The 14,393-nt window shown below is 46.1% G+C and overlaps 4 protein-coding genes across 5 annotated transcripts in view; all 4 read left to right on the top strand.

Annotated features, from left to right (window-relative positions):
• Positions 1–10,884, top strand: part of apoc2 (apolipoprotein C-II) — a 30,829-nt gene extending 19,945 nt beyond the window's left edge. The window contains exons 1-4 of one of the 2 annotated variants that reach the window (XM_029130467.2): positions 9,741–9,873; positions 10,103–10,165; positions 10,257–10,413; positions 10,495–10,884. In XM_029130467.2, coding sequence (XP_028986300.1) covers positions 10,117–10,165; positions 10,257–10,413; positions 10,495–10,585 — 297 coding nt within the window. In that variant the 5' untranslated portion in view covers positions 9,741–9,873; positions 10,103–10,116 and the 3' untranslated portion in view covers positions 10,586–10,884. Of the gene's footprint in view, positions 1–9,740; positions 9,874–10,102; positions 10,166–10,256; positions 10,414–10,494 lie in introns of those variants that run through there. The other variant, XM_055503025.1, reaches the window with a different exon arrangement.
• apoc1 (apolipoprotein C-I) lies at positions 2,191–3,485 on the top strand. The gene is made up of 4 exons (XM_041067872.2): positions 2,191–2,343; positions 2,699–2,766; positions 2,867–2,999; positions 3,087–3,485. Exons 2-4 carry the CDS (start codon positions 2,712–2,714, stop codon positions 3,145–3,147), a joined length of 249 nt encoding a protein of 82 aa, XP_040923806.1. The 5' UTR covers positions 2,191–2,343; positions 2,699–2,711; the 3' UTR covers positions 3,148–3,485.
• On the top strand, positions 5,503–6,314 carry apoc4 (apolipoprotein C-IV). Its single transcript, XM_041067871.1, has 4 exons — positions 5,503–5,543; positions 5,697–5,748; positions 5,839–5,926; positions 6,025–6,314. The coding sequence occupies exons 2-4, from the start codon at positions 5,697–5,699 to the stop codon at positions 6,194–6,196; spliced, it is 312 nt and encodes a 103-aa protein (XP_040923805.1). The 5' UTR covers positions 5,503–5,543; the 3' UTR covers positions 6,197–6,314.
• Positions 7,042–8,390, top strand: apoa2 (apolipoprotein A-II). The gene is made up of 5 exons (XM_041067870.1): positions 7,042–7,078; positions 7,165–7,269; positions 7,400–7,444; positions 7,660–7,891; positions 7,969–8,390. Exons 1-5 carry the CDS (start codon positions 7,057–7,059, stop codon positions 8,132–8,134), a joined length of 570 nt encoding a protein of 189 aa, XP_040923804.1. The 5' UTR covers positions 7,042–7,056; the 3' UTR covers positions 8,135–8,390.
• Positions 10,885–14,393: the final 3,509 nt, after the last annotated feature.

The raw sequence follows: 14,393 nt of genomic DNA, 5'->3' as shown, positions 1-14,393 counted from the left end.
TTTCCTCACCTCACGTCGCCTGTTCTTAACTCAAAACGTTTTTAAAATTCGGCCCAGTGGGATTTAGTTTGTTGATGTGAAGCGGAGCCCAGTAGAGGACGCTGTTTGCCCCTTGTTCCTCTCTCCTACTCTGACCCTCTGCCTGGACCCAAAGATGCAGCTGTGTTTTCTTTGCAGGTCCATATTCTGTTTATGAAGGAAAACGAACGAGTGTGGGCTCCGAGAATAAGACTCGTCTCCATCAGGGATCGTTTGAGAATCACTGAATGCTGAATGTCAGCATTTGTATCGTGTATGTTGTCTTTGCAGTAGTTGAGGCACCAGCTTCGTGGGAGCTCCACCTTCTCTGCTGCAGCATTTTATGGTTAATTGTTTTTCATCTCAAAACAGCTCCACAATGAGGCTGTTTATTGTTCCTGTATGCATGATGTATGAATGCTACGTGCCTCCCATGTTTACTTTGTCAGATTAGAGAAGTCAGATGAAGTGAAACTCCCACGTTAAACTGCCCGCTGTTGCAAGATCCGTCCCGTACGATAAGCAGGAAAAGCCCCAGCATCCTGCCAGCTCAGCGTCTGCGCCGTGGGCACCCGTCCCCGGGAGTTAGCAGGTGCTAGCGAGCGCTTGACTGCTGGTAACCCCCCCACAGCCCCCCTGCGGAGAGGCTACCTCCTCTCACCAGAGCCTTCCTCCTTTCCCCATCCTCTCCCTCCCCTTCAGCGCTGGCACACAGCTCCAGTCACCGCGGGGGCCCGTGGCTGAACACAAAAACAACCTTCCTGTGAGCTTGTTATTGCAAATTGGGAGCACACGAGACATGCACTTTCACGCCCTATGCCTCCTGCAATTATTCAGGAGGCGCACGCAAGGTTATATGCACGCAAGCACAAGCTCATACATAAACCCACCGGCCATTCCATGACAAAGCAGATGGAGATTAAGTCTTTCAGCAGGTAATGTGTGTGTGTTGAGGCATGTGACGGCTCATTTAACTCCACTGTGGGCCATTCATCAAAGCAGCAGACCTGTATAGGCCCAGTCGTCAGCACTAAGGGGGCATTTTAGGCTTTTCCTGCTTAGTGTGAAACGCACACGCTGAGCAACAATTAGGGTCTTTAGACGATCAGACGCATTCTTCTGGGCTGAAGCTCAGGTCACTGCTGGGTAAAGAGTAATACACAGTTCACCCAGTGTTTCTCTACGAAGGCCCACATCTGGTCAAGTCTGATCCACTTCCCCTTGTGAGAAAGGGAAGGTCTGAAGAGGGGAGACATGACACGAGGATTAGAAATCCAAAATAGAGCAGTGCATGAAGAAATACACCGAAACAGAAGTTGCAGATAAGCATTGTGCTCAAGTCTGCAGGCTGTCGGCGACTTCTGACCCAAAGGCCAAAGGACAAGGGATAAGACCAGCTGCAGAATTGGGCCAAAGAATAGGGACTCATTACAGCTTACGTAAGGGCAGCAGAGACACTGGTGCCTAATCATCATTTTATTATCCCACGTACGCTTTAGTGTTCAAGTTTACTGCGTTGGATGCTGATTCAACATGTTGTTTGCTACATTTCAGATATAGAAAGTTTATGTTTCTTTATTTGTGGACAGGTTTGCATTAAATTAAGAATTAAAATGAACACATTTCAGTGACATTCTTATTTTTACTGTGTTTACTGTGGAGTTCATTTATAATTAATATGAGAATTAGTTTTTGACCCATTCGACTTTTTATGACTGGATGTGTGTCTTATTAAAGTAATGAGGCACTGCAAACTTTATTGTTCCGATTCTCCTATAATAACATAATAATATTGGTCATAGAACTGACAGATGGATAAAAACAAACCCTTTATCTTACAGTAAGTTCTGTCTCATAAATCAAATACTTAATAACCTATTACCAAACACTGCTGATATAGAGGGCTTCTTCACATTATTAGCTAAAATTAGCATGAAATAATTATTTTTTCCTCATCCTAGCTCCTTGGAATTAGTCAGATTTGTCATAATCTTATGTCAAACTCTCATGGTGACATGTAGCTGCACATCAACATGCGCCCACTTCAGTCCACATTCTCTCATCAGCCAAAATCTAAGCATAAATAACGACGGGCTAGTTTTGGCTTGTTCACTTATCATAAAAAGTATTTTTTTTACTACCGTTGCATCGTTGTTGATCAATGAAGGGGTAGTGGCACCTCAAGGTTACCACGTGTACATGTTGATTAAAGTCTTGTGCTTTGCGTCACCATCCTAGAACCGAGCAGGCTTATAAAAGGGAACACACATCTGGGCGCACAAACCTTCGCCTGCTCGTTTATTTCTGCTCGGAAACGGAACTCAGGTACGTTTCGCATTTCATCTGGGCGATTTCTGAACGCGAAGAAAATCCCCGTCGTACTTTACGGATGGATCGCACGCGCACGAGCCGCGGTTGAAAAGTTCTACTCCGACTTGTTGCTATTAGCGCGACGCGTCCGTGCGTAACGTGGTGCACATCGTAAATGCAAGTTGCAATTTATGATTTTAAATGTTCACGAAAATATACCATTGGAAACCTGTCGGAAGGTGTGTCGCTCCTGACGTCAGAGGAGCTGTCCCATCGCGCTGGTGCTGAACAATAACGCGCTTTTTACTCTAGCTCTATAAAAACAGTTTGTGCGCTATTACAAACCAACCTCTCCCCTTTTGTCCATCAGACTCACGGCCAAGATGAGACTGTATCTCGCAGTTGCGGTGCTGATGCTGGCGTTCGTCGCCTACACGGGTGAGTCCGGTGCTAATTGTTTAATTAAAAACTGCACGCCGCGTTCGTCTCGACACGTTGCGTCACGTTCCCCGTGTGTGTGCGTCTCTCTGAACCGCAGAGGCCCAGGACCAGACCGTTGAGAAGATGACCAGGATCACCGATCAACTAAGTGAGATCGGCAGGAACCTGGCAGACAATGCCAGGACCACCTTCGAGAAGATCCAGAACAGCCCGTTTGCACAAAACGCAAAGTAAGAGGAGCGATCCAGGGGGAACGGAGCTCTGCAGTAGCTTCACGTGAACCCTTTAACTCACTGCTCTGTGTGTCTCCTCCACAGGACCTGGCTGGATGAGCAGATCGATAAGCTGAAGCAAAAGGTTGGAGAACTGTCTCAGTAAACGAGTAAACAGATTCCTGTTTCCACAACAACCAACAATCCCCACTGGTCCCGACTCTGACCATCACGCTGGGACTCGGTCATGGCGAGCTGTTCTGTCGATCACCTCAACGGTCGTCTTCCCTCTCTGTGAAAAGACGCTTCGTTTATGATATAATTATAAACTTTAAAAAATAAGTAAATAGGATAAAGAAATACACCAAAATATAAAACATCTTTTTATATCAATTCTGTACCACTGCTAATATTTATAAATGTAAGGACTCCATAATGTAAAAGAAGTGGGAGAGTGTGTTGAAGATGTGTGATGATAAATAAAAGGCCAGTTCTGTTCCAACAGTTTGTGCTCTCAGTGCAAATTTATCTCCTTCCTGCAGCTGTCACACTGTGGTTTTCAGTTATTTCTATATTATTTATATTTAAACAACTATACATTTTTCTCCTGAATTAGGTTTCAGTGCTCGAACAAGGTAAAGATTGATATACATATTTATTGTTTCACTGACTACAATTAGTTATATAATACCAATTAAACCAAAATAACAAAATATTTCCAGGAAACATATCACTACAAACTGAATATTAACAGAACCAGAAAGATTTAACTTAAGTGACACTGATATGGAGCTTGATCATTTCATATCAGTGTCACATTAAATCTAAGAAAACGTAAGAAACTTGTCAACACTTCAAAATGAAACAATGAAAATGTGATAAGTTTGAATGACTTTGACTTGAGTCTATTGATTTGAAAAAATATATGTATGATATTTGAACACATGCGTCAGTGTTTACTTAATGACCAGCTCTTTCAGTTGTTACATAAAAATTGGTCTTTAGCATCAATGACAATTTGACTGAATGGGTTTCTAGCACTTTGACCAAATAATTAGTTTACACCAGTCAATATCACATGATTGAAAACTGAAGCCAATCACTTAATCAAGTTACAGCCGTCGGCGTTCAATAGATAGTAGTTTATTTGTGTCAATAGCTGGGATCAAAGGGCAACTGCCAACATGGCTGCTTCTCCGGCGTTTCACAACTCCGAGGCTAAAGTCGCTGTTTATGCTGGGTTAATATTCCACCCGTCGCCCCGGTTCACAGAAACCTGATTCTGTACAGAGTACATCGTGACAGAGGTCCACAGCCGGTGCACTGGGGTCACGCTCCTCACGGAGAGCGAACACGCGCACCGAAATGCAGCCGCATTCAATCACTTTCGCTTTGATTAGTTTAAGGTGCCACCGAAATTCAACGACCAGCGCACGTTCAGAGACGGGCGCTTCAGCCTCAGCGGTGGCTTCAGGAGAGAAACCAGCTTCCTGCAGCAGCTGAACGGAGACATGGCTGCCTCGTCTGCAGTTAGAAAGGCGGTTCAAAGGAAATATGTTCAATTAGTCAGATCTATATGCATCAGCTCAGTTTATCCAGTGACTCTAGCTCAGTATAAACCTTATTACAAGTTATGGCTCAGAAGCAGCTGCTTTGTTCAGTAATAACTTTTGCAGCATGCTGTAAGAGGCCGCAGCCGCGTCAGGGACACGTGCAGATGTTCACAACGCATGTTTTAAAAAACAAGGAGAAATCTGGATCGCGCTTGTTTAGACAGCTGTGGGATCAGGTGAGTAAGCAGGACGTAGTCGTGAACCCTCTCAACATGGTTAGCTGCTCCCAGCGAGAACATGTGGCCGGCGGGGAGCTGGCGCGGTGGCGAGACGCCACGGACCTGCTGGCGCACTCTGCCCACAGCAAAGCGCTGCTCGGTTAAACATGTTTATCTGCGTGACCCCTCGAGGCTTCGCTAAAAGCCCTATCTCTGCCGCACCGAGGCAGACTTTGACTGGCCTGTACACAAATGAGCCGCTGCCAAATGGGCTGAGGTGTCTGATCCAAAGTGCGTTCGGACAGTTACTGAACTTAGCTAATATTGATCTTGAAGTGATATCAAGAGTTCAGGATCAGCAGATATAAAAACAGCGTAACTCTACGTGCATATTCGCATTAATAGTACAAAGCTGAATTCAGTTTTTTTTATTTTAAACAAGAAAAAGCACTTAAGAGTTTGGGACGGATAAAACCAGCGACCTGTATCAGGAGAGTGAATAAAAATATCAAATCTAATAAAGTCTTTAACCTGTATTTTTGTCTATACAACATCTAAGATCCAGAAATGAGATTCATATTTGTCCATATTTGCTGATTCAATAAAAAAAAAGAATGAGGCAAAAAAAAAAAAGGAGTTGGACGGTCATCTGATGATGACCAATGTACATGTGTGTACATGTGTTTGCAGGCAGCTAAAACAAATAAAATGGCTTGATAACACGGGTTTCCTTCAATCCCCGTTGACCAGCCGGAGGAAAAGGTAAAAATGCCCTGATCACTCTTCAGCAGGTAGATCGGCCGTCTGTGACTGCTGTGGTTCACAGAGAACAACGCTTTTCTGCTCATCCAGCCTGAGTCACACAGACTTGTTCAGCTGAATAAAAATGCTCTTTATAACCGAATACACACACGCTGGCGCTGATTCTCGCCTCTTTGCGGCAGATGCGTAAAAAAGCAGCCGTGGCGGCGTTCTGTGCTCTTCTGCTGATGCAAGGTACGGCTTCTCCTCCGCCTCCGGCCGCTGCTGCTTCACTGCTCAGCTTGTTTCCCGTGTCGCTGTGTAACTGACTGGCCTCCTCTGCAGCATGCGGGCCCCTCGCGGCCCAGACGCCGGCGCCGGTGCCGCCGCCCGACGCTCCCGGGCTGCTGCAGAGGCTCCGGGACCGGGCCAGGTACGCCTCCGTCAGTGACCGCTGCCGAGCAGAACCGCCGGCGCCGGCGCCGGTGCCTGCGTGTTTGCGTGCTGTTCTAACCTCAGTGCACCCCACAGGGACGTCCAGCAAAAGGTCTACGATATCGGGGGCACGGCGATGGCCCTGGCCGATGCCTACTACGAAGAACACATCCAACCGGTGACTGCCGGTTACACCGAGTGGGCCTCCAACCTCAAGACCTCCATGTGGACCCGGATCAAGACCACCGTGGACAGCTACGTGTCATGAGCGGTGCACTGACATTTGATTCTGTGCAGATCCTGTGTCACGGTTTCACTGGGCTTTGCTTGCAGTGATGCACCAAAAAAAAAACAACATGATAATAAACCTCCAGGTTTAAACAAAATGGCTCCTGGTGTCTTTGTAAATGGACTTTTTTATGGAGTTTATTCTGCAAAGCATGTGATAGAAATGTATTGTCTTTAGTGCTGTTTGCGGATTCCTACTACACTGATGCATTCAAGTCACATTTCATTAAACACAGAAAAGTCCACTGACCTTGGTTTTACTAAACTATTGTTTTTCTATAACAAAGACAGAAATTCCTTAGAGTAGAGTGTTGATATCATTCATCTCTCTACTTCCTTTCTCTCTAAAGTTGAATATGTAACTTGTTTTACATAAAGGGAACCGTCAAGTGACTAAATGTTCAAATCAAAAAGGTAAGAATGGAACAAATAAGACGACGAGACAGGAAAAAAACGATGGTAGGGATTATTTATTAGTTCTGGTGCCCTGTGACAGGGTATGGAGGTGAAAGGTGAAGGCAAATATCCCAGGAAGCATTGCTCCGAGTTCAGCACAATTTGTCTGGACTGTTCCTGAATGATTGACCTGTTGATTCGGATTTGTTTATTGGCGGATGTGATAATGTGAAGAAGTACTGATCGTGGACAGCTGCTTCAAAAGATTTGCTGTGTGGTAGTCGCCACATACATGGACCGTGACATGCAGTCACACGCGTGCGGTGGGGGGGCGTCGGGGGGTCGGGGGTCTCCGGGTGCATCTCCATACCAATACAGATAAACTTATATTCACGGAACATTGCATAACCGAGGTTTCCACATATGGCTTTTTAGGAGAATATCATGCACGCTGGACTTTGTGTGGGTGAGCGCGTGTGTCGGTGTGCATGCATGTGTGCGTGAGTGTGTGTGTAGGTGTGCGTTTGCTCATCAGATGACGTTTGTTTGCAGTCCCCCCCTATATCATCCTGGCCAGATGTGAGCTGCCTGCTACAGACAACTCGCCTCCGGAGAAGACTGTCACTTCTTGGATCTGTACATCCAGCACAGCCGCAGGTAATCGTCCCTCTCTGCTCCGGCTTTTTCGCCCAAGCGCGTGTTTTAGGTCTAAACGCTTGTGGTTTTGCGTTTTTAGGTAGTACTTTATCAGCGTTTTTAAAAGTTACTCTCCTAAATTTTGTTTCAGAGATGACTGCAAAATATGTTTTGGCACTGGTCCTCACTCTGCAGGGTAAGATTTACTGAAATAATTTTTAAAGCATTTGAATGCAACAATGCTGCAGATCTGACCGTGTAATAGTAAATAATATTTTTGAATAATTATAATAAAATGGCTTTTATTTATCTGTAAAGTCAGTTGCACACAGAGCCTAAAACGATGCTTTCAACATTTATATATATTATATTATTTGCAACACAACCTTGATCCTCCTATTCTAATTTCAGTTTCCATGAGCCTGTGTCAAGGTCCCGAACCGTCAAAAGAGCTGGTTGGTATTTACAGTGGACACAGAGACAACTTCTACAAGAGGTTGGCGGTCTTTGCGGAGCACCTGCAGGAGGTCTTCTCTCCTGTGGTGAACGCTTTCCACTCGGACCCCAGGGGCCAGGCAGCCAAGGAGCACGCCGACGCCATCCGCGAGAAGCCCGAGTTCAAGGCTTTCATAAAGATCGTCCAGTAAGAACGCGCCGCAGCTTCTGCGGAGGCTCCGGTCACGCGTTGCGCCCTTCACCCCGTCTGTCTCTTTTGAACAGGAACCTGGCGAAGGAGGCAGAGCCCCTAGTGGAGACGTTGCGTTCGAGGGCCCTGGGCGCCTACGAGCACCACCTGCGCGAGCACATCGGGCCCTTCCTGAAAGACAGCATCGACAACATCAAGGTGGTCCTGGATGAGGTGCTGCCGGCGCAGAAGAGCGCGTAGGAAGAACGCCGACTGGAACGAGCCACGCGTCCGCAGCCGCAGCAGTAGATGATAGCTGGTAGAAACTACACCTGATTAGACCGGAGAGGAGCCGTGCACAGTGCAAACACCTTTAAAACCTTGAAGAGCAGAGCAAACATGTCAGCGCCGCCCATCGTGCATGTGCAGTGTTCTTTGTTTGATACACTAACCAGCATCTGTGTGTGATCATGTATGTATATGTGTAAATGTGTTCAATAAAGTGAAGTGGAAACTACTGGAAATGAGCCTTGTCATCGCACGCAGGTCAAAGTGGAAGCGAGCAGCATGATGTTCTGAGCGGAACTGTCCACAGTTTAAAATGCATTTATATCATATAAATAAAACCATCTATTAAAATGAAGAACAGTGACTTTACTTTACTCTTTGCTTCACATTGTGAGTGACGAAAAACATTTGAAATCGTGCATCACAGAGAAGCGCGTGTGCTTTAGTAGAAACGCCTGCAAACAACAGCAGAAGTAAATGAATAATATTAATGAAGGGTGAAATGCTGGAAACGCGTGTGAGGATTAGAGTTCCTTCACTAAAACAACACAAGTGCCGGAGCGTCAGTCGGGCGCTGACCCCGCTGGGCTCCAGCGCAGCTGTCCTCACACCGACCCCGGCCGTCGGGTCAGGAGCAGCCTGACGCGAGGCGCGATCACACCATCCGCTGGAATGTTGACCTACGGCTCGATGGGACATCGGGTCATTACAGAGAAAGACACTGCGAAAAAAATGACCTAATTAAAAATAAGCTTTTACATGTTCCAATAATAAACAAATTGGATTTTTAAGATGTGTTTGGTTTTCCTGCGCCAAACGAAAAGTGCATTGTGCAAAGTTTTCAAAATTCCTAAATGTAAGATGTTATTTCTCAGAACAAGGATCCTCTGGAGTCCAGAGGAAACTCAGTGTGTAAAGGCCACGGATGGAAACCTTCACCACCTCTGGGTGGCGTCATTAGAAACCATCAACGTGATGAGTGGGGTCACATCATGTGACCACATATGCCTGCATCCAGACTTGACATGAGCCCAGAACCGGCTCAGATCAGAGCCAGCTTGAGAGGGTAATTAACTTCAATTCAAAGAAAACAATAAAAAAAGCTTTAATCACAGCTTATGTTTTGCATCTTGAAAACAGGGTTTGTAGGACGTCTAACTGTAAATGATTATGAACAAACACCACACGAATCAGACGCGTCCTCTGAGGCAGGAGATGCGAGGCCCCCGCTCTCACAGCTGCCCTAGATGTTTCATAACCTGAATTAGCCTGGATGACGTGTTCATCACACTCTAGACTTAGGACCGGCTCATTAGAACTCCAGCTATGAGCCAAGCGCAGCTAACAAGCGGCTCCACATAGGTGAACTACTAACCCAGTCAATGGAAGTCAATCGACTGCTGCCTAATCGCACTCTGCCAACCTGACGCCCCCCCTCCGGCTGCACGTTTACGGGAAGGGATCGGACTGAAGTCCTGATCCTGCTTCACCTTCATCATCCCTGTGTTGTTTACATGAGTCACACTGTCTGTATTATCAAGACACAAAGTCACACATACTCCCACAAACAGTGACACTTTATCTCCCACAGACTGCACTTTGCCTCTGAGAGGGACGAGTCCACACGTTTCCTCTCCTATAAAAACCGGCCCGGGCCAGAGCTGCCTTTTACTCCGTTCTCTTCACCACACTCACCTCCAGAGAGGAATAAAGTGAGTACCATACATTTCTTCACATTACTGAATACTGAGCATTAACCTGCCTGAACGTTGCCTTTGTTAAATCTGTGGTAATATTATTCTCAGACATGGGATGTGTGGGTTTAAACGTATGCTCATTTTGATCAGATTGTTGATTTTGTGGTTTAATTAATGTCCGCGATAACGTTTGACCCAGTGGATGAACTCAAACCTGCGCCTTTTATTCTTCACCCCCTCCCAGATTTGCGCAACATCATGAATAAGCTGCTGGTCCTCGCTGTGCTCGTTGCTCTCCTCGCTCTCGGTAAGTGTTCCCTGAGATCACAGCAGAACAGAAAAGGTTCCGCGTGGTCCTGTTGACCTTTGACCCCCACCCCCAACCCGACTGTGCGCAGGCGCCGAAAGCTTCCGCGTGCCGAGGCAGGTCGACGAGGAGCAGGGGGCCCTGAGCAAGATGGCCGACACCGTCAAGTCCTACTACGACAGCGCCGTCAGCACCGCTGGCGACTACGTGGAGAGCATCAAGAACCTGCGGCTGGACGAAAAGGCCAAGTAAGAGACTCGAAACCCTCTCCATGTAAAACCCAGGCGCGAAGTTCTACCCTAAACGTCCGTTTGTTGTGTCGCCGACAGGAAGCTTTACACCGACACCGCCACAGTCGTGAGCACCTACACCGGCATAGCACAGGACCAGATCTACCACATCCTCTACCCGCAGCAGTGAGGACACGCGCTCGCTGAAAGCTCCACACGATGCCGCTTTTTGGGCCACTGCACCATTAAAAGAATAATGATAATCACCCAGAGGACTGTCAGCCTGTTGAAAAAGCAGCGGAGGGAATTGGACGGAACAGTTTGAGAGCAGAAAGGAGCCCAGAACTCAGCAGCCCTTAGAATGACGTGCTAATTTAATTCTCTAGCGCCCTCTGCTGGTGCAGCCTCACTTTACTCTACAGGTCACCCCACCACTGCACGCGTTTATGTGTCTTTGTTATAACTTGAAATAAATATTTATACAAAGGAGCTGTTTATGGTTGATATACGAGGTTTTAATACAGTTTAGAGGATTCACGTTCTCCGCTACGTGACGCATGTTTGTGTGAATCCTGAAAGTGACTTTAATGAGCTGTGGCAGCGCAGAACACAATCTTCTGTTTGCAATAAATAATTTATGAAGAGAAACACTGGAGCGCAGACACGACAGGCAAGTAAACAGTAGAAGGTGGCGCTGGTTTTGTTGATTCCGACAATCAGTGATGCAAATGTGCTGTTTTTGATCAATGTCTGATTCACGTGGCTTCGACTGAAACGAGGCAGTTTCATCTACTGCAGTCAAACCTCAGAAAGCTACGTGTAGTATTTCTGGAATCATTACATTTAATCCTGCTCTTTCTACTCACACATACTCACAGTTTTCACACTGGGCCACGAGCCGGCTCCTGCTCCTGCTGCGCTGATGGCACTATTCAAATTAGATTAATCAGAGAAGATTGCATTTTGTATCTCATATCAGAATCTGTCTCAAATGTTTTTTTTCCCTCAAATGACAACTGTGATCAAATTAGGCTTGACGCTAATTTAATTTAGCCCATTAGCACATGGCCGCGCTGCAAAACACCGAATCAAAGGCAAATTCTTTCAGAGAGGGGCGGAAAACACACGGCGGCCTCGACATCCAACACGTGTGAATGAATGGTTTCAGTCTCAGTTTGGACCTTTTAGGTGAAAGTAGTGATGTATAAATAATATATTATTTAAATTAAAATGTCGAATTTGACTTGTTTGTTACAATAAATAGAGCAATGATACCAAATAAGACTGAGAGAGCAGTCAGCAGCAGCATGTTAAATTCAGGCGTCTCCTTCAACATGTTGACCTTCATTCTTTATCTTATTTATTTTAATGACTTGTTTAATTAGGCCACGCTGTGACACAGCATTTACAAAACAATAGGTTAACTTCACCTGTTAATTGAAAGTGACTCTACACAAAACAAAGAGCTGGTTACAAACTGATAGCGCCGTTAACTCTACCTGCAAATATTTAAAATCACCAACATACCATCAACATCCTGGCACCTTGAAGTGGCAGAAAGTATTATTTCTAACCTGGGATTGTTTCAGAAAAGCCCTTCAAATGTGAAATATGAACTTGTTATAATTTCCCCGTTATGATTTCATCTGGTGATGCTGCAGTAGCTTTGTTCTATGTCAGTTAGCACAGACGAATGGGTTTAACATTTCCCACTAAACAAAAAAGTCTGAGCTCAGCAGATCTTTGCTGATCTTCAATCTGTAAAAAAGATGGAAGCTTCAACCACATGCACATGCACACAGGCTTAAATAATAAGAATCTAGTGCGCAACAGCGTCATAAATAACCTTCTTCTGTTTTCTCAGCAATAAAACAGAAGCAGGTAACAAGGTGTGTCCTTTGTCGGACATATTTTTACCGTAGGTGAGTTGAAAAATTGCATGATAACGTAACTACGCACTTTATGGCTGCGGGATGGTAATAAATGGCTCGGTTCCCCCCACTGTTCTCGCAGGTATAAAGAACAAAGACAAACATTTATCATCAGCTTTGGGACCTGCAGAAAATACAACCACACGATGGAGCTTCTGCTCCACCTGCTTTGGGGTTCACGCGTACGATGCTGCGTACGCTGCTGAGGTTGAACCAGCGGGGGTTCCGTGGGTCCGGCTTCATCCCTGTAACAGAACCACCAACACTTCACTGAAGCTTCAGTTGAAAGCATCACCAATAAAGGTTGATTTGATTTGATTCCGGGAAAACCAGCCGGAGGCCCTGAGGGTGAATTCAGGTTTATTAGGATTCAAGCATGCATTATGCAAATCCAGCATTTCCAACTTTAATTCAACAGCTGCAGCCTTTTAAGTGTGACCTTCAGTCCTCGGCTCGTCTCAGGAACGATTGAAAAACCAGAATGTGAGTGTAGTTTTTGTTTCCCCGCTACCTACGGTGGTTCACGCAGCTGTGCCAGCGCCTCGTAATATATTTGATTAAAAAGGTCACGTGAATAAGTGATTCTAATCTCTGTCGTGTCAGCAAACTGTGGTGAATCGCTGCGGATCACTCTGAAAGTGCTGCTACGTTGTCAGATTCTGAAAGACTTAACGCTGTCGGGCACAGTCTCTGCAAATTACACTTCTGTTCCTACTTAATTAAACCACCTTCATTAACTCGCTGTTTATGCCTGATTGGGGCGCTCTGTCTCTGAGTGGTGAGTCTGTATCCGCCCGAGGCCTGTGACTGAATAATTCAGCCTCCCTCCTCCAGCGCCGCCGCCTCGCTCCGAGACCGTGATGTGACGTGGAGGAGGGAACCAGCATTCAACCAGTGCGACCAGTCCATCACTGGCCAGTGGCCCAGTTAGTGGCTGTCCCCAGCCTGAGCTCCGCTCCGTCAGCGGCCTCTAATCGATGTCAGCTCATTTAAGGGCGCTGCTGTGGGTTTAACACCTCATTAACCTGTCATTACCTGAACTGGCTCTCAGATATGAAAAACTGTGAATCCCAAGAGCCTGAATTAAGTATTATACCTGAATGACATCCAAATACTGTTTAAACCGACAAAAAGGTTTGCATTGGTGCAGCCAGGGCCCCTCCTTAGCTTAGCTTAGCATGGGTTCATGAGCGCCTGCCGATATATTTTCACTGTGATACTTGGAAAGACTGATCAGCAGGTGGCCGTGCACCAGCCAACAGCGCTCATCAGCATTCTGCTCAGCGCCGCTCTAACAAGGCATGTGCGTTCTGTTTTAATGACCACTAAAAATGTCTTTCTTTAATCAGAGGACTTTATAATTGCCTGTCTAAATTCCCAGTCAGTGGGCAAGACTAATTAAAAGGAGGAGACCTTGAAAATAGTATTTACTCAAGGTTTAGACCTTGTGTTCCAGTGCAGGAAGTGGCGACGCATGAAAATGGGAAGTGTCCGTAGACGTGCTGACGGAAGAGACGGAGGATGGAATTCATCAGCAGTGTAACATGTGGAGCATTTAGCTTGAACCAAGCCACTTTCTGAACGGACGAGCCTGAAGTGCATCACTGTGCCTGTTGTGGAAGATGGGACACGAAACACGTTCCCTGACTTCCTGTTCTGGATTCCCACCGAGGAAACGCAGACGACTGCTCAGCGAGAACAGAGGCAGCGTGACGTGTGTGATGAGCAGCTGCAGGGTGTGCATGGGTACAAAAATGTCACCCACCATCCACACCAAGCAGTGCAAGCACAACGACTGGGTCAATGATGTGGTGGACGCCATGGAGTCATCTACAACCAACGGACCATCTACAACCATCTACAGCCATCTACAACCATCTACAACCATCTACAACCATCTACAACCATCTACAACCATCTACAGCCATCTACAACCATCTACAACCATCTACAACCATCTACAACCATCTACAACTATCTACAGCCATCTACAACCATCTACAACCATCTACAACCATCTACAGCCATCTACAACCATCTACAACCATCTACAACCATCTACAACCA

Source organism: Betta splendens, chromosome 16 (assembly GCF_900634795.4).
Source record: "Betta splendens chromosome 16, fBetSpl5.4, whole genome shotgun sequence".
NCBI classification, from domain to species: Eukaryota; Metazoa; Chordata; class Actinopteri; order Anabantiformes; family Osphronemidae; genus Betta; species Betta splendens.
Note: the sequence above shows the minus strand (reverse complement) of the source record. Positions and strands in the feature narration are given on the sequence as shown.

Bases quoted from the DNA above. Each gene is read 5' to 3' on its own strand.
- apoc4 (XM_041067871.1), top strand. From the start codon at position 5,697: ATGCGTAAAAAAGCAGCCGTGGCGGCGTTCTGTGCTCTTCTGCTGATG. The intron at 5,749-5,838 runs GTACGGCTTCTC...CCTCCTCTGCAG, and splicing joins TGCTCTTCTGCTGATGCAAG to CATGCGGGCCCCTCGCGGCC. The intron at 5,927-6,024 runs GTACGCCTCCGT...TGCACCCCACAG, and splicing joins AGGCTCCGGGACCGGGCCAG to GGACGTCCAGCAAAAGGTCT.
- apoc1 (XM_041067872.2), top strand. From the start codon at position 2,712: ATGAGACTGTATCTCGCAGTTGCGGTGCTGATGCTGGCGTTCGTCGCC. The intron at 2,767-2,866 runs GTGAGTCCGGTG...TCTGAACCGCAG, and splicing joins GGCGTTCGTCGCCTACACGG to AGGCCCAGGACCAGACCGTT. The intron at 3,000-3,086 runs GTAAGAGGAGCG...TCTCCTCCACAG, and splicing joins CCGTTTGCACAAAACGCAAA to GACCTGGCTGGATGAGCAGA.
- apoa2 (XM_041067870.1), top strand. From the start codon at position 7,057: ATGCACGCTGGACTTTGTGTGG. The intron at 7,270-7,399 runs GTAATCGTCCCT...ATTTTGTTTCAG, and splicing joins TACATCCAGCACAGCCGCAG to AGATGACTGCAAAATATGTT. The intron at 7,892-7,968 runs GTAAGAACGCGC...TCTTTTGAACAG, and splicing joins GCTTTCATAAAGATCGTCCA to GAACCTGGCGAAGGAGGCAG.